General features: G+C 38.3%; 1 protein-coding gene across 2 annotated transcripts in view; it reads right to left on the bottom strand.

Moving 5' to 3' along the window:
* KPNA3 (karyopherin subunit alpha 3) overlaps window positions 1–20,847 on the bottom strand; it is a 112,463-nt gene that overhangs the window by 64,000 nt on the left and 27,616 nt on the right. The window contains exon 1 of one of the 2 annotated variants that reach the window (XM_032294587.1): window positions 12,537–12,955. The exons of the other annotated variant lie outside the window; for it this stretch is intronic. Coding sequence (XP_032150478.1) covers window positions 12,537–12,605 — 69 coding nt within the window. The 5' untranslated portion in view covers window positions 12,606–12,955. Of the gene's footprint in view, window positions 1–12,536; window positions 12,956–20,847 lie in introns of those variants that run through there. 2 annotated transcript variants of the gene reach the window in all.

Genomic DNA, 20,847 nt, shown 5'->3' with positions numbered 1-20,847 from the left:
AGTTAGAAGTAATTTAATCTTGGCTGGGTGCAGTGGCTCACGCCTGTAATCGCAGCACTTTAGGAGGCTGGAGGATCACTTGGGGCCAGGAGTTCAAGATCAGCCTGGCCAACATAACAAAACCCCATCTCTAATAAAAATACCAAAATTAGCTGGGTGTGGCATGCCTTGGCATAAGAATTGCTTCAACCTAGGAGGTGGAGGTTGAAGTGAGCTGACATCATGCCACTGCACTTTAGCCTGGGTGACAGAGTGAGACTCTTATCTCAATAAATAAGTAATTTGTAATCTTAAGGACTGATACATCTTATATTTTAAATAATGAGCTACAATTAGTTTAAATAAAGGCTATTATGGTCATGGTATATGACTCTTTGAATATACTGCCATTTTAATATAATGACAACGAATGTTGAACAATCTTCAAATACCTACATTAATGAAGTGTTATTTGATAACTCTGTAAGCTAACTTTATTCACTGGAAGATCAGAACTGTACCACTGTTAAAAATTTTACCAAAATGAATATTTACTCCAACTTTCCCTATAACCGAAAAGAAAAATACTTTCATTGCAATATTTGCAACACTTAACTATTATGAATTACAGGATGACGTATAACAAAAAGACCCAGGCAACATATCTACTCCAAAATATAATTAATTTTCTGCTCTAACATCTTAATTCACACTAAGATATTTCTGTATAGACAGGAGTGGTGAGTTAACTTCTGAAGAACCACACTAAATTAGGAAACTACACTTAAGAGGTGATTAGTGTAACATTTTAAACACCCCTAAACAGGAGTTAGCTCCCAGGTAATAAGTGCTTCAAATATGAATATCTCAATTTACAGACACTGGTTTGATAACCAGCATAAGGAAAGTTGGAAATAGATTTTTACTGCTAAGGAAGAATTGTTATTTAAGATATATGAATTGACTAGAAACATAGGCACCTTAATTCCTACCTATTTGGGCTCTAAGAATTTGGCAGGCCCTACAGCTCAACGTCAGGGAAGTTTCTCTGTCTAGAAACCCCCTTGATCATTTGTTCCACTCCTTCTTAAAGAATTGCATCACCTAATCCTAGTCAGAACATTGTGATATCTGCTTACAAGGTGGTAATCTCCAGTATAAAAGTACTATGCCCATGAAACAAGCTGTATGACTTTTGTGGCTGCTTATTAGTACGTTTATATATGTAGCAGAATTCTAATACTGCGTCTATAAATCACTGGTAGCAAAAGTTCTAAGGCAAAAGTGTCTATTATGTAACCTCACCTATCTCTAATAATCAAAGATGACTTATTCATCCAAAAGAATCATATAAGTGTAAATGGCCAAAACTGGCTTAGGTCAGTTAAAAAGAGGTACTAACTCAGTACCACTGAGCTAGTCATGACTTATTCTGCTCTTTGTTTAAATTACAGAAAAAGATGGACTCTTCTCCCTTATATTCTTCCCAAGTGATCTCGCCTACCCTCAGGTCTGCAATTAGTTTCATGACCACTCCCAAGTATCTATAGTCCACTCTCTCTCTTAAGCTTTTAATCTATAAGTCCTTCACACATTCAACAAAAATTTCACTCAATACATTTAAAATACATTGGGCAATACGTTTGCCAACTACGAGGCAAGTACAGAATTCACAGTTTAGCACAGAGATCAGCAAACTATAGCCTGTGTATCAAATCTGGCAGGCTATCTGTTTTCGTAGGTCCCAACAGGAACAGTTTCTACATTTTTTAAGTGGTTACATTATAAATGACATTAAGTACCTACATCATGTTCTTATTTTACCTCTTTGTCCTCAAATGCTAAAATATTTACTATTTGTCCTCTTAAGAAAAAGTTAGCAGACTAGGTGCAGTGGTTCACACCTGTAATCCCCACAGTTTGGGAGGCCGAGGGAGGATCATTTGAGCCTAGGAGACCAACCTTGGGCACAATGAGATACTGCCTCTACAAAAAACGAAAAATCATCTGAGAATGGCTGTGTGCACCTACAGTTCTAGTTACTCGGGGGACATGAGATGGAGGACTGCTTAAACCCAGGAAGTCAAGGGTGCAGGGAGCCATGATCGTGCCACTGCATTTCAGCCTAGGCAATAGAGTGAGATACTGTCTTGAGGGAAAAAAAAAAAAAAAAAAGATTTGCCAACACCTGGTCTACTGGAAATGAGAGTAATAATGAGTGATAAAAATGCATTAAGCTGGCTGGGTGCGGTGGCTCACACCTGTAATCCCAACACTTTGGGAGGTTGACACAGGCATATCATCAGAGGTCAGGAGTTCGAGACCAGTCAACATGGTGAAACCCTGTCTCTACTAAAAATAAAAAAATTAGCCTGGCGTGGTGGCATGCACCTGTAATCCCAGCTACTCGATAGGCTGAGGCACGAGAACTGCTTGAAACTGAGAGGTGGGGAACTGCTTGAACCCAGGAGGCGGGGGTTGCAGTGAGCCAAGATTGCACCACTGCACACTCCAGCCTGGGCGAGAGTGAGACTCCATCTCAAAAAAAATAAAAAAGCCTCCCTATAGAATTAAAATATGTGCATATACGTGTTAGGGGTTGGAGGAGAGATTGTTGTAAGGCTTCAAACTTAGCATGCATAAAACTAATATACTTGTTCCCTTTCTAACGTCCTCACCAAGAAAATCCCCACATTTCCTCTCCTGTCAATATTCCTAATGTTAGGAAACTGTACAACCATACAGATAGTTGCAAAAGACTAATCTTGGAAGACTATCCCTGTCTACTCACTCTTTCAATCCTTTAAAAATCAAACAAGTCACCAACATAGGATTCAAACCTCCCAGCTCCACTGCCACTATCCAAGAGTAAACCACCATTACCTAATCTGGACTACTAAGATAGCCTAATCAGTCTCCTTCCATGCACTGAATCAATTTTCCACAATGCAGCTGGGGGGTTCTTTTTAAAATGCAAAACCTGCATCATCTTTCTCTTGAATAAAACATGTCAATGAATTTTTTCATCTCTTGGCATCCCCTGTCCCACACAAAAAATGTCATCAGAATAGCCAGACTCAAACTCCACAAACAAAATCTACAAGAGGACTCAGCACAGTGGCTCATGTCTATAAACCCAGAAATTTGGGAGACTGAGGTGGGAGGAATGCTTGAGCCCAGAAGCTTGAGACCAGCCTGGACAACATAGTGAGACACTGTCTCTACGAAAAAAATTAAAAACTTAGCCAGGTGTAGTAGTGCACACCTGCGGTCTCAGCTACTCAGGAGGCTGACACAAGAAGATGGCTTGAGCCCAGGAGGTCAAGGCTGTAATGAGCCATGATCACACTACTACACTCCAGCCTGAGTGACAGAGACTCTGTCCCCTAAACAAGCAAACAAACAAAACCTACAAGGTTGGGAGACAAAGTATTCCAACAAATTCTCAAATACAAGCAGGGTCTGGTTAAATCACCAGCTACAGGACTCCTATAGTGCCAGCATATATGCAGAAGAAAATGGAAGGGCAGAAATAATGGGGTGAGAGAAGAACCTGAGAACAAGAGAATTCCAAATCATGAATGATTAGAGACTCTGGAAAGGCAACTGAGAACAGTTGCAAATGGAAGTGATCTATTGTACACACCAACATTGTAAAGTATGATGGCGCTAGATTCAAAACCAAAGAACTAAGTCCTCTTCCTGGGCAACTCCTTAAAAAGAACAGAGCCAGATCTCAGAAAATAGGATGCCAATGCCACCCCCTCAAAAAAAAAAAAAATCATCTTGTAACAAACAACAGAAGAAAAAGATCTTGAGTGGTGAAGCTAGAAAGGCTACCCTGACCCACTTCTCATTCTTAAAAGTTCAGGAAAATCTATCAAAAAATGGACAGGAAAGGACTGATGCTGAATCCCATGCTATAAGAAACGAGAATAGGAAACAGTGTTGCTATTGAAAGCCTGTTGAAAAGACATACGAACAAAACTGATTAAAACTATCCTAGAAAATGATAGAAAATGTGAAAGAATATTACCAATCAGAACTAGAAAAACTCAGAAATGAGGTCCTAGAAATAAAAAAATAATTAGAAATAAAGGAAAAATATATTTCAGAAAGGAACGTAGCCAGAGAAATTTTAAGAGCCAATACACAACAGATAATGCTTAAGAGAAGTAGACTATAGAAAGAAAAAAAAATGGAATCAGAAATGAAGGTAAAAATTAACAGAAGGAAAATGACAACAAAGGCACTTAGATTTTAAATTTATATAATAAAGAGTTCTCAAATAAGAAAACCGAACCAGTGAAATAGAGCAAATACCTAAAACTATAAATCAATAAAAACTTCCTGAAATTAGAAGAGTTGAACTGAAATACTGAAAGTGCACCCAAGTACCTAGAGAGTCTATCCAGAAAAACCAACACTGAGAAATATACAAGTAAAACTAATGGATTTCCAAAAAGAAAAGAAAAATGCATCCGGACACCAGGCAAAAAATATTTAGTGATTTATAAGGTAAAATCAAAGTCATCAACAACTCTGACAGCAACACTTTATGCTAGAAGACAATGGAGTAACAGATGTAAAGTAACCAAGGAAAGAAAATATGAATGAAGGACTTTATATCCAGTCAAAACCACTAAATTTAAAGTATACAAGTGGCAGACCAACTGTTACAAACACAACTCAAGAACTACTGCTTATATGAGCACATCTTGAAGAATTTAATAGAAAATGGTCACCACACAACCAAACTAACTGGAGAGACAATGATGTAAGGTGACCGTGAGAACTGAATTTATTTACCTGTAGAACTAAGATTAAATAGTCCTTATAAGGTAGGGATCCCCAGTCCTTGGGCCATGAACCAGTAGCAGCAGTCCATGTCCTGTTAGGAACCAGGCTGCACAGCAGGAGGTGAGGATTATGGCCTCAGCTCCGTCTCCTGTCAGATCAGGGTTGGCATTAGATTCTCATAGGAACACAAATCTTGTTGTGAAATGAGCATATGAAGGATCTAGGTTGTGTGCTCCTTATGAGAATCTAACAAATGCCTGATGATCCGAGGTGCAACAGTTTCATCCGAAAACCATCTTCCCCCACTTGCCATTCATGGAAAAATTGTCTTCCATGAAAACTGGTCCCTGGTGCCAAAAAGGTTGGGGACAGCTGTTATAAGGGATAAAATATGGTATATAACTGCTACATGCCCTGACAATGTAGACACAAAATTGAAGAGGAAGACAAGACATATATATGAAATACAGAGTAAGTGGGCCAGGTACGGTGGCTCACGTCTGTAATCCCAGCATTCTGGGAGGCCAAGGTGGGTGGATCACTTGAGGCCAGGAGATCGAGACCAGCCTAGCCAACATGGTGAAGCCTCATCTCTACTAAAAATACAAAAAATAGCCAGGTGTGGTGGTGCACACCTGTAATCCCAGCTACTAGGGAGGTTGAGGCAGAGAATCATTTGAACCTGGGAGGCAGAGGCTGCAGTGAACCAGGATCACACACTGCACTCCAGCCTGGAGGACAGAAAAAGACTCCATCTCAAAAAAAGAAAAAAAAAAAAAAAACCCAAACCAAAGCAAGTATACTGACTGCCTTATTAACTATTAACTGGTAAGAAAAGGAAATTACATCACATCAGATGCTGAGGGAAAGGAAAGCAGAAAAAGAGGTTAAAGCAGTGCTGAGAGAGAAATTTAAAGCATCTAATGCAAACATTAGGAAAGAGAGAAAGTCTCAAACCAATAATCAAAACTCCCAACTTCGACACACTACAAAATAAAAAGCAAAACAAACCCAAAACAAGCAGAAGGAATTAATAAACAGAAATCAATGAAATTGAAAACAAAAATGTAGAGAAAATTAATGAAACAAAAAGTGAATTCTCTAAAAAAAAAATCAGTTAAATTAACACAAGAGTGGCCAAAAAAAAAAAAAAGAGAGAGAGAGAGAGAAGATGCAGAAATTATAATATTAGAAATGAGCTCTCGGCCTTAGCGCCATTTTCTTGGAAACCTCTGAGCCATGAGAGCCAAGTGGAGGAAGAAGCAAATGAGCAGGCTGAAGCACAAAAGAAGAAAGAAGAGGCAGAGGCCCAAGTAAACTGCTAGCTTCTTGCACCATGGAGGCCACAGGAGCAGAAACACGGAATACCAGACGCTGGGGATGCTGGTACCAGTTGTGGGACTGCATGCTACCATCTAGAGCTTGTCTCAATGGATAGAGAACCTCATCGCCATCTCATTGCCAATCACCTCTGAGACCCATCTTGCTCATAACTAAAACTGCCCATGTTGGTCCTTTGCCCTGGTCCTGTGACATTCTGGACCATTTCTTTCTTTTTTTTTTTTTTTTTTGAGACAGAGTTTCACTCATGTTACCCAGGCTGGAGTGCAATGGCGTGATCTTGGCTCACCGCAACCTCCGCCTCCTGGGTTCAGGCAATTCTCCTGCCTCAGCCTCCTCAGTAGTTGGGATTACAGGCACGCACCACCATGCCCAGCTAATTTTTTGTATTTTTAGTAGAGACGGGGTTTCACCATGTTGACCAGGATGGTCTCGATCTGTTGACCTCGTGATCCACCCGCCTCGGCCTCCCAAAGTGCTGGGATTACAGGCTTGAGCCACCGCGCCCGGCCCATTCTGGACCATTTCTGTGTTTACTTGTGGCCGAGTGTAACAACCAAACAATAAATCACCTCTTCCGCTGTCTTAGTTGAAGAATTAAAACGTATATTAGAAATGAAAAATGTACTACCACTACAAATTTTGCAGACATCAAAAGAACAAAGGAATACTACAAACAACTCCACCCACATAAATTTGACAATTTAGATGAAATAGACCAATGACTCAAAAAGCAAGAACTACCACACCTCACTCAATATGAAATACCTAACATGAATAACTCCAAGTATTAAGATGATTATATTTGTAATTTTAAAACTTCCCTTCAAGGACTGGATGGTTTAACTAGGGAATTCTTCGAAATGTCTAACGAACTAACACCAATTCTATACAATCTCTCCAAAAAGCAGATGGGATATACTTCTCAATTCACTTTATGAAGCCAATTACAAAATTACCTGATAAGAAAACCAGACAAGACAGTACTAAAAAAAAAAAAAAAAAAAAAAGAAGAAGAAGAAAACTGCAGGCCAATATTCCTAATGACCACAGATGCAAAAATCCTTATCAAAATGTTACCAACTAGAATTCAATACACTAGCAAGCTTCATTCTAGGGATCCAAGGCTGGTTCTGTATTTGAAAATCAATATAAACCAGACTAATAGGCTAACAAAGACAAATCAATGATTATATTACTCAATGCAGAAAAAGATTTGACAAAATTTAACATCCATTTACAAGAAAAACACTCAGAAAAATAAAAAGTGTAGAGTTAACATTCTAGTGGTGAAAGTCTGAATACTATCTGTTTCCAGATTGAGAACAAGAAAATGGTGTCCGTTCTCATCACTATTATTCAACATGGTGCTGTAAGTTCTAGCCAGTAAAATAAGGCGAGGAAATAAAGTAAAAGGCATATAAACACAAAAGAAAGAAATAAAACAATCTCTCATTTGCAGAAAACGTGATTTAAAAATTCCACGGAATACACCAAAAATGTTCCAGATCTATTGAGTTCAACAAGGTCACAGAATACAACCTAAAAATGAATTGTATTTCTATATACTAGCAATGAACACACAGACACTGAAATTAAAAATACCAACAATGGCTGGGTGTGATGGCTCACACCTGTAATCCCAGCACTTCGGGAGGCCGAGGCAGATGGATTGCTTGAGCCCAGGAGTTTGAGACTAGCTTGGGCAAAATGGCGAAACCTCATCTTTACAAAAAGTGCAAAAAAATTTAGCTGGGCATGGTGGTGTGCACCTGTAGTCCCAGCTATTGGGGAGGGTGAGGTGGGAGGATCTCTTGAGCTTGGGAGATGGAGGTTGAAGTAAGTTGAGATTGTGCCACTGCACTTCAGCCAGGGCGACAGAGATAGACCCTGCCTCAAAACAAACAAACAATACTGGGCGATGGCTCAAGTAATCCCAACACTTTGGAAGGCCGAGGAGGGAGGACTGCTTGAGCCCTCCAAGCTGGCTGGAGGTCAAGGCCAACCTGGACAACACAGCGAGACTCCACTTCTACAGAAAATTTAAAAATTAGTCAGGTATCGCAGCAAGTGTGTATAGTCCTAGTTACTTGGGAGGCTGAGGCAGGAGGACTGCTTGTGCCCAGGGGTTGAAGGCTGCAGTGAACTATGATTGCACCAGGGCACTCCAGCCTCAGTGACAGAGCAAGACCCTGTTTCTAGTTTCAAAAAGAGAAAAATGGAGGGGCATATTGTGTCCATAGACTGGTAGACTCAACTTGGTAAAGATGTTGATTCTCCTCATACTGATACAGGTTTAATGAAATTTCTATCAAAATCCCGGCAATATATTTTGCAGACACAGAAAGGATTATTCTAAAATTTACATGGAAAGGCAAAGTAAGTAGAATAATTAAAACAATTCTGAAACTGAAAAATAAAGTAGAAGGAATCAATCTAGCAAATTTCAAGATATATTACATAGCTACAGTAATAAACATTGTGTGATATTGGTGGAAGGATATACACATTGATCAATGAAACAGAACAGAGAACCCAAAATAGACCTACACAAATATATCCAAAGGTGCAAAAGCAATTAAATGGAGGACGTCAATGGACTTCTCAGCAAACAGTGCTGGACCGGATAGATAATGACAGACAAAAATATTAACCCTGACTTAAGCCTCACACCTTAAAAAGAATTTTAATTCAAAATAAGTGTGAAACTATAAACTTTTAGGAAAAACCATAGGAGATAATTCTTTGGGATCTGGGGCTAGGCAAAGCGTGCTTAAACTTGACCCTAAAAGCATGATCCATAACAGAAATAGTTGGTAAACTAGACCTCATCAAAATAAAAAACTATTTTGCTCTGTGAACACCCATGTAAAGAAGATGAAAAGAGAAGTTAGAGACTAAAAAAAAAAGAAAATTGTAAACCACATATCCAAGAAAGGACTAGCATCTAGAATAAAACAAAACCAAACAAACATAAAAACCAAAAAAACTCTCAAAGCTCAACAGTTAAACAACCAACCAATAGAACTAGAAAATGGGCAAAAGAAATGAGAAAATATTTCTTGAAAGAGAATACACAGATGGCAAATAAGCACATGAAGAGATGTTCAATGCTATTAGCCATTAGGGAAATACAAATTAAAACAACCATGAGATCTTACTACACATCTAAAATTAAAAATTGTGATAATATCAAATGCTTATAGTATGGAGAGTTTTCATATATTGCTTGTGCGAATGTAAAATGATAGAGCCTTTGGCCATTTCTTAAAGTACACATGTAACCACCACAGGACCCAGCAACTGCATTGCTGGATATTTGTATCAGATAAATAAAAACTTATGTACACACACACATACACACACATACCTGTACACAAATGTTTACAGTAGCTTAATTCTTAATAGCTACAACCTGGAAACAATCTTCACAGGTTAAACTGTGGTACGTCCATACCATGGAGCACCATACAGCAATTAAAAGGAACAAACTACTGATAAAGCAACAACTTGAATGAACATCCAGGGAATTATGCTGAGAGAACGCCAGTCCCAAAAGGTTACATACTAAAATGATTCTATATTTATACAAGATTCTTGAAGTAAGATTATAGAAATGGAAAACAAATCAGTGATTGCCAGGGGTTGAGGAAGGGTAGGGGTGGAAAGGAGTGTGTATGGCTACAAAAGGGCAACATGAGAGATCCTTGTGGTGACAGAAATGTTCTGTATCTTAACTGCATAAATACTGTACTATCATCTTGCAAGATGTTACCATTAGGGAAACTGGAGAAAGCATAAACAGGATATCTCTGTGTTATATTTTACAAAAACATGTGAATCTACGATTACCTCAAAATAAAGGTCAATTTTTAATAAAAAGTTTAAAGGATATACATCAGATGCAGAGAGGGAGGGAGAAGAGAAGGTCAGAACTAATTTCACTAATGTACATAATGGGGAATCAATAGAAAATAACTAAGAGAGGACTAAAGAAAACAAAAAAATCAAAACCACAAACATTCCTAAAGGCCAAAAGTATACTGACAGAAAAAAATAAAACAGATCACATACAATAACTATTTTACACATAAATATAGAGGTGATGACAGGGAAACTAGGACTTGACTTTAAAACCATGAAAATAAACTGCATATGTATATGACAAAATGAAACTTAACAAGAAAAGCAATCTCTAAAAATAAAAAATGAACCTAAATGTGTATCCAGTTGGTAGCATAATCATGCTATCTCGTGTAACTTTTCAACACAGCAATTTAACCCTGCATCCCCGGTCAACCTTAAAGAGAACTACCAGGAAAACTCTAAACTGTTCTCAGTAACCCTATTACTGAGTGCAGTGCTGCTGATATTGTTATTCTAAGACTGTTATGTGTCTATGTCGAATAAAGCAAATGAGTAAAACTGTCATATTCTAATTCTATCATTTCAGGTGTCAGAAAAAAAACAGAAAGTTCAGCCTGGGAAAAAGAGAGATGTATGACAGAAGTTGTTTAGTCATTTAATAAAACCCCATAGTCCTGAAATTGAATTGGAATATCAATATATGTATCATATGTGTGTATGCATGTATAAGTATGCATATAAATACATATATACACACACACAATTTTGTTTTAATCCTAGATCTATCTACTATAAGAGGTCTACTTGGAGATGTATATCTCCAAGGCCTAGAAGCAATGACCAAATCAGTGCACAGACAATACTCTCAAAAATACCACCAAGAGCAAACAGAGAGAATTGGTTGATTCTGACAGAATGGGCAGAAAAGGTACACGATAAGCCTGCAATATCTTAATAATTGTCAAAGATTATTAGAATCTTGTAAAAACTACTCAGGAGCTAACATGAAGAGGCTCCAAATGTTCAAAGATGGTACAATTATTGTCAATTATCAGTAAGATAATGAATTCAAACACACATAGATTTCAATCTATAAATCCAGGAAATGGAAATAACCCAAACAACTAAATGGTCATCATTGAAGGATGATAATGAACTACCTCATTATTTTGAAAACTGATAAGGTAAAAGAATCAAGCATTCATTTTGCCGTTTCTAAACAAATTTTATCATGGGGTAATCTAACCAATTAATAAATGAGGGGAAGGTTTCTCTTAATAGATGTAGTCCAGTTCAGTGGTTCCCAAACTTTTTGGCACCAGGTATTGGTTTCATAGAAGACAAGTTGTCCATGGACCAGGAAGTAGAAGAGGTGGTTTCAGAATGATTCAAGTGCATGACATTTATTGTGCATTTTATTTCCATTATCATATTATATTATACAACTCACCATAATACAGAATCAGTGAGAGCCCTGAGCTTGTTTTCCTGTAACTAGACGGTCCCATCTGGGGATGATGGGAGATGGTGACAGACCATCAGGCATTAGATTCTCATAAGGAACATGCAACCTAGACCACTCGCATGCACAGTTCACAGCAGTGTCTGCACTCCTTTGAGAATCAAATGCAGCTGCTGATCTGAAGGAGGCGGGAGCTCAGGCGGTAATGCAAGCAATGAGGAGCAGCTGTAAATACAGATGAAGCTTCACTTGCTTGCCTGCTGCCTACCTCCTACTGTGCAGCCTAGGTTCCTGATGGGCCACGGACTGGTAGTGGTCCAGGGTTGGGGAACCCTGGTCTAGTTAAACAAGGAATGCTAGATTATTACCACTTTACAAATCCTAGTAAATAACGGACTTAGACAATGTTCCTCAGTGGTTGCCAACGTAACAGAAAGAGACAACCAGACACTATGTGCCTTCCTGATGAAAGAGAAAACCATCACATACGATGCAGTCTTGTTCCCCTCTTACCCCAAATAATCTGAATCTGATAAAGCCTCCAGATTCAACTTTGAATTTACAGGAAATAGAGAGGGCCAATACACTTGTCAAGTGACACGATACAATGTAAAATCCAGTCAGGCACAGTGGCTCATGCCTGCAATCCCAGCACTTTTCCCATACCTGTAATCCCAGCAATTCAATCAGACTGCCTGAGCTCAGAAGTTCAAGACCAGCCTGGGCAATATGGTGAAATCCGATCTCTACCAAAAGTACAAGAAACAAAAACAAAACAAAAAGCAACTCAGCCAGGAATGGTGGTACGAGCCTGTGATTCCAGCTACCCAGGAGGCTGAGGCGGGAGGACTGCTTGAGTCCAGGAGGCAAAGGTTGCAATGAGCCAAGATCATGCCACTGCTCTCCAGCATGGGTGATGGAGTGACATCCCATCTCAAAAAGAAAAGTAAAACTCAGATTACCAGAACTTCTATGAACCTAGTTTCTCCAACAATAAAATGCATAGAAAAAAACAAAATGAGATTAAAAGACCATAGATTAAAAAGACTTTGAACTCCTATCAATCAATCAATCGCAATGAATGGACCTTGTGATGGTTGATCCCAGGTGTAAGCCTGACTGGATTAAGGGATATCCAGACAGCTGGTAAAAGCATTAATTATTTTCAGTAGTTCAGAAGGCACTGAGCTTGTTCCTCTTCTGCTGAAAGGAAAACCCAGGTTATTATGCATTTGATTAGAACGACTGGGCTGCCCCAGGTGCCTGTGAAGGTGTTTCCCAAAGAGATTGGCATTTGAGTTAGTAAACTGATTGGGGAAGATTCACTCTCAATGTGAGTGGGCAGCATCCAACAAGCTGGGGACCCAGATGGAACAAAAAGAGGAAGAAAGAGTAATTCTTGCTGTCAGGAATCAAGGTTCTATGGTCTTTGGATTCCGGGACTCGCACCAGCACTGCTGCCCTTTCTCCCCACAATCACATTAGCAAGTGTGATAATGGTATTGTGTTTTTAAAAAGAATTCCTATATTTTAAATAACATACATATTCTTAATAACAAAAAAAGTAGGACAAAAACAGTCTTCTGAAAGACCTCATGCTTTGGGAGGTCACCTGTTTTATATAGCTGGATCCTGGCTATTAACAGAAAAAATACTTTTGTAATGCATTGTTGATGTCATATAAGTAGTAAAGAGGAGGAGACGTCAGTCAAGTTGAACCTGAGGGGGAAGTCATAAAAGGTAAATAAGTGAAATGGAAACTATGAGGGTAGCTGCCTATTTCACACAAGGAACAGAAATTAAGTCCTGAGCCCTGATGCAAGGCTGAAGAGTTAAACCTAAATGAACACTTAGGTTATACAACATAAAACAACTACAGCAAGTATTTCAAGAACAACAACAAAAAAATGGAACTAAAATATATCAGCAAGCCAGAAGAAATTATCAGAAATGACCAGATCTGAAAAATGAAAAAAAAGAACCAAACAGAACTTTGAGATATGAAAAAATAATTATTAATTATAGACATATAACCAAGATTAGGAACTCAACAGATGGGTTTTACAGCAAATTTAAAGTAGTTTAAGAGATTCTGTAAACTTTAAGACAGGTCAGAAGAAACTGTCAATTATGAAATACAAGAGGAACAAATATCAAAAATATAGAATAGAGGGTAAGAAACATAGAGGATACAATAAAAAATACAAAACAGTGTTTCTTTGGGTTCCTCTGCGCAGAAGCAACTGTTGAAGAGATAACAGCTAACAATTTTCCAGAACTGATAAAAAACAATAAACCACAGATTCAAGACACCCAGCAAATTCCAAGTGGGGAAATAAAAAGATTTCTCTTCCCAAGGGGAAAACACTTAGGAGCCAGAGAAAACCAGATTATCTTCAAAATGCAACAGACTAAAAACTGGCCAGGCGTGGTGGCTCTCACCTGTAATCCCAGCACTTTGGAAGGCTGAGGCAGGCAGATCACCTGAGGTCAAAAGTTTGAGACCAGTCTGGCCAACTTGGCAAAACCCCATTTCTACTAAAAATACAAAAAATTAGCTGGGTGTGGTGGTAGGCACCAGCAATCCCAGCACTTTGGAAGGCTGAGGTGGGAGGACTGCTTCCGCCCAGAAGTTCAAGAACAGGCTGGGCAACATAATGAGACATTTCTACAAAGAGATTAAAAAAATAGCTGGGTGAGGTGGTGGCATGCACCTGGAGTCTCAGCTACTCAGGAGGCTGAGATGGAAGGATTGCTTGAGCTCAGGAGGTTGAGGTTGTAGTAAGCTGTGATCACACCACTGCACTCTAGCCTGGATGACAGAACGAGACCCTATCTCAAAAAAAAAAGAAAAAAAAAAAAAGACACAGTTTTTTAGTCTGGTTTTTTTTTTGGGGGGGGGTGGGGGAGGGAAGGACAGAATCTCACTCTGTCGCCCAGGCTAGAGTGCAGCAGGAAGATCTCAGCTCACTGCAACCTCCACCTCCTGAGATCAAGCAATTCTCCTGCCTCAGCCTCCTGAGTAGCTGTAACTACAGGCACACACGACCATCCCTGGCTAGTTTTTGTAATTTTGTAGAGATAGGGTTTCACCATGTTGGCCAGGCTGGTCCTAAACTCCTGATCTCAGGTGATCTGCCTCCTAAAGTGCTGCAATTTCACTGCGCCTGGCCTGATCCCAGGAGTTTGAATCCAGCCTTGGCAACATAACAAGCCCTCATCTCTTTAAAAAAAAAAAAAAAAAAAAAAAAAAAGAGCATATTGTTGGCATACAATTTTAGGTGGTCAGGTGGTTCTTGGGCCATAAGGAACTTCTTAGTTTAAGAAGTTTCAGATTAAGAATCTCTATAGCAATAATAAATCAGTAATTTCAGAAAAGGATAGGAAAGAACTCTGTGGGGTGATGGAAATGCTCTAACACTGGACTGCAGTGATAGTTACACAACTGTATAAATTTGTAATACTAAAAATCAGACTGTATGCTAACAATGAGTGAATTGTATGGCATATAAACTATAACTGAAAAAAACCTGTAAAAGAGAAAAAAAAAAAACAATACTCTGCAATACAGTTATTTATATACTTGTTCTCTGGGCTACTATTTTCCTGAGCATACTAACTGAAGTCAGTATATAAATTTTATTTGGGAAAAGGAAGGTAAGAGACAACAATTTCTGGGATTCATTTGGCTTCTAAGTCAGCACAGGAATATAAAATTGCCCTCTCAACTAGTGATACAGCTAGAAAACTATAGCTCTAGGTCAAAAAGGACATTGTCCTGATACCCTAAAGATTGCCACTCACTGGGTATCCTTATTTCAAAGCTAACTGCTGAAAAGAAATGAAAGCCACAAGGCAGTGAAATGATATATGCAATGTACTAAAATAACCATTAGCTTCAGACTCCGAATTCTGACAGAGAAGGAATGACAGAATTTGAATATCACAACTATGAATAAATTAATGGATCTACGCAATCATAATCAATGGGTGCTAACATCACAAAAAGAGATAACCTGACCTTAAGTTCTCATGATAGAAGTACATATATAATACCCACAAAAGCAAAAACGAAAATCCATAGAATGGGAGAAAATATTTGCATATCATATGTCTGGTAAGTTGTAACCAGAATATATGATGAACCGTTACAACTCAATAAAAAGACAATACAATTTAAAAAATGGACAAAGGATCTAAATGGACAGTTCTCCCAAGAAGACAGACAAATGACCAATAAACACATGAAAACATGCTCAATATCACAGCCATCAGAAAAATGCAAATCAAAACCACAATGAGACACCTATTAGGATGGCTAAAATAAAAAATGTAAGTATTAGGAGGATATGAAGAAATCAGAGCCCTCATACTGCTGGTGGGATTGCCAAATGGCGTAGTAACTTTGGAAAAATCTAGTAATTCTGCAAAAGTTAGACACCAAGTTACTATATGATCTAGCAATTCTACTCCTAGGTATAATTCAAGAGATATGAAAACGTATGTTGTACAAAAACTTATACAGGAATATTCACAGCAATACTATTCACAATAGCCAAAAGGTGAAAACTACCCAAATGTAACTGATAAATGACTAAACACAATGTGGTATAACCATACAGTGAAATATCATTCAGCAACAAAAGGAATGAGGTCCTGATACACACTAATAACATGCAAGAACCATGGAAACATGCTAAGTAAAAAAATAAATAAATAAAAAGCCAGTCACAAAAGGCCACATATTATATTTATATGAGTGCTTCTCCATAATGTCCCAGAACAGGCAATTCTAGAGACAGAACTTTGCTTCTGTCTAGGGGGAAGGAGCAGGTATGAAGAGAAGAGGAAAATAGAGGGTGACTGCTAAAGGGTATAAAGTTTGTTTCTGTAATGATAAAAATATTCTAAAATTGATTGTAGTGATAATTGTACTAATGGGTGAAATTTATACTATGTGAATTACATCTCAATGAAACTTAAGTATATGCTACCACCTACAAATCAGTCTTGGCAAACGAATAAATAGATCAAGTTTTCTAACAACCAATTTACAGAAAATATAGGAATCAGAGGGACATACTCAACACCATGGCATCACAATAAGCAAAATCCAGGTTAAACAACCCCATTTTTCTAACAACAAACAGCAACAAGGCAAAAAGAAGGGAAGGGAAGGCAGTTTAGGAAACTAAGAGTGACTCCACAGATTTAAAAGAGATTTAAGAGACATATCAATGAATCACAATAAATGGACTTTATTTGGTTACTGATACACACACACACACACACACACACACACATACACACACACAGGCGCAAGCACCCATGTTGTTGGGTATTAGATCCATAAATATCTGTTTCATTGTTTCAAAACATGTGCATGCATGTGTAACCTACAGAAGACAACTAGAGGAATGTAAACACTGACTGGATATTTAATGGCAAAGTACTACTGTTAATTACATTTAGCTGTAATTTTTAAATACCTAACTTTTAAGAATACATAAGAAATATAAACAAAGTAGAAAATAAATTCATGAATAGAAGAGAACCCCCAAATAAACCCAAACATATGTGAAAACTTGGTATGACAGAAATGGCACTGCTAAACACTGGGAAAAAGACCACTCAGTAAATAGTGTGGGACCAACTAATCATACACGAGAGAGGGAAAAAAATGAAACTGGACGTCTATAGCATCATTAAAAAACCAACTCCAGATGGACTGAAGACTTGTGACATCACTTTAAGTTTTTAAAGGAAAATATGTTTATAGTCCCTGCATGGAGAAAGATTTCTTAAGCAAGACATAAAAAACGCCAAAAAACAAAATCCATTAAAATTAAGAAGCTCTGTTTCTTAAGATTCCACACAGAAAGTGAAAAGACAAGCCAAAATGGAAGGATATTTGAAGCACAAATAGTAAATAATGACTATCTGAAATATATAAACTATTTTTGTGTACTGAAAAAGTCACTGAATCAGCCAGACACAGTGGATCACGCCTGTAACCCCAGCACTTCGGGAGGCCAAGGCAGGCAGATTACTTGAGGTCAGGAGTTCGAGACCAGCCTGGATAACATGGTAAAACCCCATTTCTAAACATCAAATAAGAAAAAGGCAATAGAAGAATATGCAGAAAGACAAGAACAGGCATTTCTTAGAACATAAAACAATAATGGCCAGCATGAAAATGTGGTCAACCTCACTCATCAGAAAAATGAAAATCAAGACCACAATAAGTGTACCTACCATCCTACACTTACTAGATTGCCAAAAATTAGTAAGTATAACGTCAAGAAGTGTTCACGAAGATGTAGAACAACTGGTGAACTGTCAGTTGGTACAACCATATTTGGGAAACAATTTGAAGTCTCATTAACATTGAAAAATACCTGAAGAAATCACAATTCCACTCCAATGTATAAGCCCTATGAAACTCTTGCATGTATGTGCCATGAGACATATAAAGGTGGCTTCTTGGCATCATTGGTTTGTAACAGCAAAAAATAAAAATAGAAATATTGACAGTAACCCAAATGTTCAGTAAAAGGGGAATAAACAATTTGTGAAATGAAACAATTATTTCTCAGCAATAAGGATGAACTACAGCTAAATGAATGAATCCAGAAATAAAATGTTGGATCGGCCGGGCGCGGTGGCTCACGCCTATAATTCCAGCACTTTGGGAGGCCGAGGCGGGTGGATCACGAGGTCAAGAGATTGAGACCATCCTGGTCAACATGGTGAAACCCTGTCTCTACTAAAACTACAAAAAATTAGCTGGGCATGGTGGCGCGTGCCTGTAATCCCAGCTACTGAGGAGGCTGAGGCAGGAGAATTGCCTGAACCCAGGAGGCGGAGGTTGCTGTGAGCCGAGATTGTGCCATTGCACTCCAGCCTGGGTAACGAGCGAAACTCTGTCTCAAAAAAAAAAGTTGGATCAACAAAGTTAAAAAAAAGAAAATCCTTCATTTTTTTTTTTAACAAAAAGGCAAAATTACCAATACATATAATATTTCTAGACACAAACAAATATGGCAAATCTAGAAAAGCAAGGTAATGATTTGTACAAATTTGTGGCAGTAGATTGCTACTTCTGGGATAAAGGTGGGGATGGGATCCAAGAGGAAAACACAGGCAGCTTTTCAAGGTACTGGGTATATTCTAGTTCAACTGGGTATCAGATTCATGAGTATTTGTTTTATCACTACTTTAAAACTTATCTATGTTTCTTATTTTTACATATCAAATATTACATATGTTTAAATGTTTCAAAGAGAAAATAACACTACTGATACACCACCATGCAACCAGTGTTGTCAACAGTGTGATCCACTGACATTTTGGCTCCCATCTCACTTGTGCTGAGTAGCATCACACCAAACTACAGCCATGCAAAGTATAAACTAATGCCAATATCCTCATCAGATTTTAAACGTACAGATCAAATCCAAAAAACACTGGCAATCACAATACCATTCCAGTGTCTAATTCAAACTCTCATGCATCTTTCCGTACTACACTCTGCTCTGGATTAGTTCTCAAACTTTAGCCTATACCAGAATAACCTGGCTTAAAATTTCTCAAGCAACAAGTCTTACGCAAGACAAAATTTGTTTCTAACAAGATCACAGATAATAATGATGTTGATTATGCTGGTCCAGGAACCACACTCTTAAAAAGCACTGCTCCACATTAATACTTACATAAAATATATAATAATGCCACTGCCATCAAATTAGAAAGCATCAAAATCTTACTGAACAGTGTTCCTCTAAAGGTACTTACAAATAATGCCAATTATTCAACACTCACAGAATACATATATACTGGACAAATTATCTAAGTATACACTATCCCACTGTGGCACAACAAAGTGGTTAGAAACATCTGCTTGGAGGGAGTTAGTCTAGGTTTTAATCCTGGCTCCCCCACAAGCAAACTTTATGATATTTTGGGACTGTTAATGACCTCTCCACTTCAGTTTCTCTATCCATAAAATAAAGATAATAATAGGTCATAGGGTTACGGAGACAAATGAATCAGTCATGTTAACTGTTCATAACCAGGCAGCGCCTGCCACACAGAAAGCCCCCAATCAGTATTAGTTATCTTGATCATAAATGGACACTATTCATATTCCCATATTTCACGTGTCAGGGTCAATATCTCATCTCTCTACACCACTCCTACCCAGTTGCGGAAGGGGCTTACACCATCTAACCATAACACCTTGTGTTCACTCTCATTTCTGTCACCACCACTCTTACATTCACTGAAGACTTTGTGAGTGGCACAGTTCAGTTTTCCTTTCCAAACCAAGTCCTGACGATATTTCTGGCGTCTTCAACAATCCTTCAAACAGACCAGTTTAAGAGGCTGGCCAGGTGCGAAGTGATGCTCTTCTTTTTTTCTAACTTTTAGTTTCACCATCACTCAAGTTTTTGTGGCAACCCTTTCCACTGTTGTACACTGTTCTCTAATTTGGGGATCCCCTCTCTCTAGCAGCAAAACTCTTAATAACTCTTCCTAGATTCAATTTAAGGCACTGAACAATTTCCCATTAATTAGCCATTCAACAGACTGACCTAGATCCATAAAGATTACTTGAATCCCTTAACTCCCTGATTTACTCCCAATCTATCTACTTCTCCTGATTTTGTTTCCTTCTTATATGGTCCTCATACTTGATCAACTCTAACTCTCGTACTCCTATCCTGTTGCCCTGGTGAAAAGTTAACCCTGCGTTGCTTCAATTCTCACTCCAAAAGCCAAGTTGCTAAGTGTTGCAAGAGAAAAAATAAATTACTCAACCTCCATTACAGGTATTACAAATTCTATGTCTCTAACCTCAATTAAGCTCTCAATGCTTACTGTCTTGAAATCTTTCCAGGCTTTGCTAGTTAGATTTTGCACAAAAAGCTGCTGCTCAAGCCCCCTTCCAAATCTTCCTTCCTCTCAGCAAAAGACCAGGCCTCATATTTATTGAGAAAAGAGAAACTATCAGACACCTGTAGTAGCAACTCCCTCAACTTCCTAAGCACATCCAAATCTCCTCCCCAATCCCAACATCCCTGTCTCCTTTCATCCTATCACAAGAACAGTGCAAGAGGTGGCTGGCTATGCAATGAATCTAATATCCTCTCATCAACTGTCCCCTTGCTTCATCAATTATCCATCTCCACTGTCCCATCTTTCAGTATTCTATTTCCCATATCACAAGCATACCCATGTCTTTTGTTTAAAAAAAAAAAAAAAGGCCCTTTCTCAACCTAATTTTCATCTAACTAGTTACTGTCCTCTTTTGCCAACATTTTTGAAAAAGTGGTCTACACTGTCTTCACTTCCACTTATTTAGTCCACTCTATGCAAAACTCCATTGACACGGCTCT

The sequence above is a fragment of the Sapajus apella genome, unplaced genomic scaffold (assembly GCF_009761245.1).
Source record: "Sapajus apella isolate SASKATOON/1434 unplaced genomic scaffold, GSC_monkey_1.0 scaffold32, whole genome shotgun sequence".
In the NCBI taxonomy this organism is placed as follows: domain Eukaryota; kingdom Metazoa; phylum Chordata; class Mammalia; order Primates; family Cebidae; genus Sapajus; species Sapajus apella.
Note: the sequence above shows the minus strand (reverse complement) of the source record. Positions and strands in the feature narration are given on the sequence as shown.